Below are 5,176 nucleotides of genomic sequence, written 5' to 3'. Positions count from 1 at the left end.
TATATATATAGGACCTTTAAACCTCTGTATACTCAGGACACAAAGCTCCAGAATAGCTTCACTGGCTACAACAAAAGTCATTTTGTTATGAAAACACAAAGAGGAGGTGCGAATATAAAAAAAATTACAAACGAGTGCAAAATGAATGAAAGTGCAAAAAAGCTTTTGTTATCATAATCACGCTCCTTCCAAAATCCACCCCTCCTTCACTCCCTCCAAGGACAAGTGAGCCCCAGGCCCCAGGGGGAAGGGGGGGGTTGGAGGAAGGGAGCTCGGCTGCAGCCCTCAGTTCTTCCCCTCTCCTCTGCACCGAGGGGTCCCCTCCGGGAGGCTGAGGAGTGAGGAACAGAGGAGCAGAAGCAGCCAAGTCACATCCCTCTCATGGTTCCCTCCTCTTCTCCAACGCCCTCCATTGCTTTCACATCCCCAGATTTGCCTCAGCAGGCGGCAGCTGCCCTAAGCCCTCAAACCTCCTAGACAACCTGGAGGAGTTCTTTCTTTTCTAAAAGTGCTTGCGATAGACATGGAAATCACAGGAGGAAGGCAGAAGCAGGGAGCTGTGCTCTGGCGAGGTGGGCATGGCTGTCCATCTCGCTGAGCTTCAGGCTGGCTGCTCTCACGGACATGGAGACCTTGGCCTTGCATGGTCACAATGCTGCCCAAGGAAGGAGAAGCACCTTCCCAAGAGGCTCCAACTGCTCCCGTGCACCCCGAGTCACCTGCAGACCAGCCACCCCAGAAGACACCCTGTGCCCGAGGCTGGAGCACGTGGTGGGACATCGACCACGGCTCCAGCACCACTTGCAGAAGCTGGGGCAGGAATGACTTGAAAAAGTCTTCATTGACTTAGAAATTTTGGCTGCAGTCACATCTCTCAGAAAGACCCAAGAGGAACCTCTTGGGCCAGACTCAGCCCCATTGTCCTCTCTGGCTTCTTAGTGACACAGCCCTGCACATCCCTGGTTGGGCGACAGAGGAAGTATGAAAAACTTCGGTGCTTCTGCCTTGGTCACAGCTGCCCTTGCTGCTCCTTGAGGGGAGACTCCAAACAATGCTCAGTGGAGATGGAGGACCTGCCAAGGCCTACTCCTGGCTTCCCTGCTGGGACCAGACACAACTTCTGCTCATGGAGGACACATCGCCCAAGACCCTGGGACCAGAGCCTGCTGCCTCCACAGCCACAGAGACCACCACACTGAAACAGCGACACACCCATGGCAGGGGAAACGGCAGCGTGGTATTTCCACAAACACCCATCCACACGTACACACACACAATGCTTTGGGTTTGGTTTGGTTTTAAAGGAAACAAGAAGAAGGTTCTAAGTTTTAACAGTAAATAGCCCTTGACCACCTGCAAACCTTGCAACTCTCTCACCCAGATGAATCCAGAAGCGTTGTACCCAAACGACTGGGGCAGCCCGAGAGGCTGATAACTGATGCTGACGACAGCAGGTCAGTGTCTGTGACAGAGACCCTCGTGTCTCACATCACCCTTCCCATGGGCTGCTTTTCGTGGCAGCTGCTCCCTGCACAGAGCTCAGGTCCAGCGGAGAGCCGGGCTCCAGCTGTGCAGCCAGACCCGCAGCCAAGGGGCAGCTCCTTGGCCGTCCCGTCCAGGGGGAGGTCAGGAGAGCCCAGGCATGGTGCTGCCCATGGGCACAGCCTCCTGCTGCTGCGGCTGGCACAGGCTGGAGCATGCCCCTCCATCTGTTCTGTGGTGCCCATGGCTTGATTGCACCCAAGAGCAGAGCAAGAGCTGATGGTGTTGGTTGTACCTGGTCTGGTGGGCCAGCTGTGGCTTGGCTCATGGCTCTTCCTCACCTTCAGCAGGGATCTTCTGAGCTCACCACCACCGCTGCTCTCCAGGGCAGCCCTGTGACAGAGACGAGGCTCTCCGTTTCAGATCTGACACTGGGGTAGCAACTCCTCTCCCAGCACCCGGGGACAGTATTTAGTCCCTTCCCCGACAGGAGGAATGGCTTGGCATGAGGGAATGGAGCAGATGAGAACAGGATGCTTTCACAAGGTATTTCCTTGTCAGCTCAATAATTGTGTCCTGGGCGAGGGAGCCGTTCTGTTCCACATCACCCCTGGAGAGGTCTCAGCAGTGTTCGCAGTCTCACAGCTGAAGGTCCCAGGGCTCCTCTTCCTCTCTCCCAGCACACAGTGGCCCAGAAGGAGACTCCCCATCAACTGAAGGGACCAACTTCAGGACCATTTCCTGGGGATCAAAGGTGACTTGGGGAGCGACTGTGGAACCCAGGGACATGGCTGTTCCTTCCCAGTCCCCCACTCTCCACAGCTGGCCACACTGCAGTGCTTGAAGAGATGGAATAAAAAAAGGAAAGGAGAAGGAGAGCTGCCTAAATCAAACCCAAGCACTGACAAAACAAATACACGGACTAGTTGCAAGTCCTGCGTGAAGACGAAGCAGCAAACATTTCAAGAGCAGGTCAACTGTGACCCCAAATATTCAACAACAAAGAGTCAAAATGCTACATTTCCATGGGAAGCCTAGAACAGATTGACCCGGGTGTGACAGCGGCTCCCAAGGCAGCGCTGCTCCACAACACATTGCTGGTGCACTTGCTAAGATCCCTTCATCCCTGTCTTTGGGTGCTGGGAAAGGGGGGAAAATTGTTTTGCTACTGATATGTCATTCTTGGGAATGAGAAAGGAAGTGGACGTGTCACTCAGATCCCATCACTGTAAACTATGGAGAGCCCTGGGGGCAGGTGGCTGCCCCCAGCCCCACGCGGCCACCCCGCTGTTCCAACAGCACCCACAGCAGGCTGCACGTGAGGGACCACGGCGAGAGCAGCACGGGTGCTGCCAGGGGACACAGGGACGATCAGAACCTGCCTGGGACTCTGCCAGGACCCCCAAGCATGTTGGCTTTGCAGGCTCTGGAGTCCCAGCCTACCCGGCCTCTCCTCCATTATAAGGGACAGTGTCACATGGGGACTCCCAAAGTGCCCGCACCCTTGTTGAAAAGGTGCTGTGTTCCTAAAAGGACAGGAAAAAAAAAAAACAAAAAACCCAAACAGTAAACTGCTCAGTTTCTTTTAGCTCTGCAGGTAAGGAATCCAGGGACAGCAGAAGATCCTGCTTCTCAGACAGCAAAAACTGGGGGCCTCGCGAGGGCAAAAATGGGGGAGAAGGCAGCTTGGCAGGACCGAGTCAGCCAACTCGGGAGCACCGAGCCGTGGATCTGCCTACAGAGGAAGGGATGCTTCTTGCCCTTGGCAGCTGTCTCTGCTGGAGAAAGGGCCTTGCTCCTCATACGTGGACCAAAGAGGGCCCCACTCTCCTTTGCAGAGGATTTGTTAACTGCCGCAAGGAGAACAAGTTAACCAAGCATCCCTTCTCCCAGAGACCTGCTGGCCAAGGCAGCTCGAAGTGCAAGAGGAAGCAGAGCTTGTTCTGCACCCACTCAGCCCCGGCCTCGTGAGACCCCAGGGCTGCGGCATGATGGTGAAGAAGAATAAAGCACAGATGCTGGGTGTGGGCAGAGCTGCAGGCAGGACACATCGCTCCCGGGAAGGGGCAAGAGCTGGGCCACTGGTTCCCAGTGTGGTGAAGGGACAATGCAAAGTCGTCATCTGGCCTTGAAAAGGAAAGTCAAAAGAATGCTGACAGAAAGGCAAAGTGAGCAGAAGCTCCTTGAGAGCATCCCTTGGAAATGATGTGAGCACAAGCACTCCCAGAGGAACACATTGAGGAGGGAAATAAATAAATAAATAAATGGATCTCTCAGCTGCTGAGCAAAGCCAAGACCAGCCTTTAAATGGGTGCAAGCACACAGGTGGGCAGTCAGTCCCTTCCCTTATCTGGGTGACTCGAGTAGTGGTGTCAGCCCCCAGTTCAGCTCCCCTGGCCACCAGCACACCCCCCTGAACTGGCGCAGGCACAGCAGGACAGGGGGCAGCTGCCACGCTAAGTCCCATGTCCACCCTCCGTCCCTGCAGACCCCCCCTCAGCCTGTGCCCAGTGCTGGAGGAGAAGGGCAGTGTGGAGCGGAGGGGAGAGGATGGGAGATGGGCTGGTGGGAGAGTGGAGATGCAGCATCCGAGAGGACATGAGCAGGACATGACAAGCTGCGGTCGGTCGGGGGAAATCTCTATCCTGACCAGACAGTTTGGCAGCACCGGTGCTGAGGGAGGGTCCCAGTTGGGCCAAGAAAAGTCACTTTAAGGTGTCATCAGCATTCTTGAACATGAGGATGGCATTGTAGATCTTGAGTGCCGGGCCCAGCTTGACGCTCATAATCTTGACGATATCAGCCTGCGTCAGCAAGAGGAATGCCTCGCCATCAATCATCTGGAGAGGAGAGCAGGGACAAAGGCACTCACTGAAAGCCCAGGCTGTGACTTCTTAGGGACAGCCAGCACAGACACAACCTGGAGGCGTGCACTCACCCTCAGCCAGGTGCCACAGATGATCCCAGGGAGTTGGGCAGGGGCCGCCCACAGCACTCCATGCTGCCCCAGGTAAGCCAGAGCTGGGAGCCTGCACGCCCAGGAACAGGGCACAGAGGGGGAAAGGCCCTTCCAGGAGCCGCCCCAGGAGCTCGCGCTGCAGCCGGCCTGGGCAGCGGGCAGCAACGGGCACAGCACGCAACCGGCAGGCAGCCTGCTCTGGACAGACACCCGTCCATTCCCTGCTCTGGGTCCCAGCACGTGTGGAGGCGGCTCCCAGCTCAGCTTTGCATGCCTGAGCACCCTTAAAGCACAGGGGCCATTTACTCAATGGCTGGGACACTTGCTGCACCCCGTGTGCCCAGGATCAGCCTGGGGTTACTGTGCATGCTGGAAAGCAGCCGCTCGGCCCGTCTGTCCACAGAGGGGTAAAACCGATGAACGTGTCTGGCAGACAGCAATGCCACCAAACCGCTGTGCCAGTGAGAGGATGCAGGCGGGGAAGGATGCATGGGTGAGGTTGTTAAGCTGTTAAGGCTTCAGCACCACCCTCCTCCTGCTCCCCCATCCCAGCCTCCTCAGAGAGGCCCTCCCTCACCCACGCCAGGAGAACAGGGCAGCACAGCTCCCTGGGGTCAGCATCTGCCCTCCTGCCACCATATCTGCCCAGGCAGGCAGCTGCACGCTCAAATACAGCGGGGTTCTGCCCCCAGGGCTGCAGGGTGGGATCACAGCCGGATGCTGGACCTGCTCTCA

The 5,176-nt window shown here is 56.6% G+C and overlaps 1 protein-coding gene across 1 annotated transcript in view; it reads right to left on the bottom strand.

The window, feature by feature from the left end:
* Positions 1-4,187: 4,187 nt before the first annotated feature.
* The window catches only part of L3MBTL1 (l(3)mbt-like 1 (Drosophila)), a gene marked incomplete at its 5' end in the record, with an annotated part of 13,439 nt that continues 12,450 nt past the window's right edge, over positions 4,188-5,176 (bottom strand). The window contains one exon of the mRNA XM_010073800.1: positions 4,188-4,322. Within this exon, the coding sequence (XP_010072102.1) occupies positions 4,188-4,322 (135 nt within the window). The remainder of the gene's footprint in view (positions 4,323-5,176) is intronic.

The sequence above is a fragment of the Pterocles gutturalis genome, unplaced genomic scaffold (genome assembly GCF_000699245.1).
Source record: "Pterocles gutturalis isolate BGI_N339 unplaced genomic scaffold, ASM69924v1 scaffold41492, whole genome shotgun sequence".
In the NCBI taxonomy this organism is placed as follows: Eukaryota; Metazoa; Chordata; class Aves; order Pterocliformes; family Pteroclidae; genus Pterocles; species Pterocles gutturalis.
Note: the sequence above shows the minus strand (reverse complement) of the source record. Positions and strands in the feature narration are given on the sequence as shown.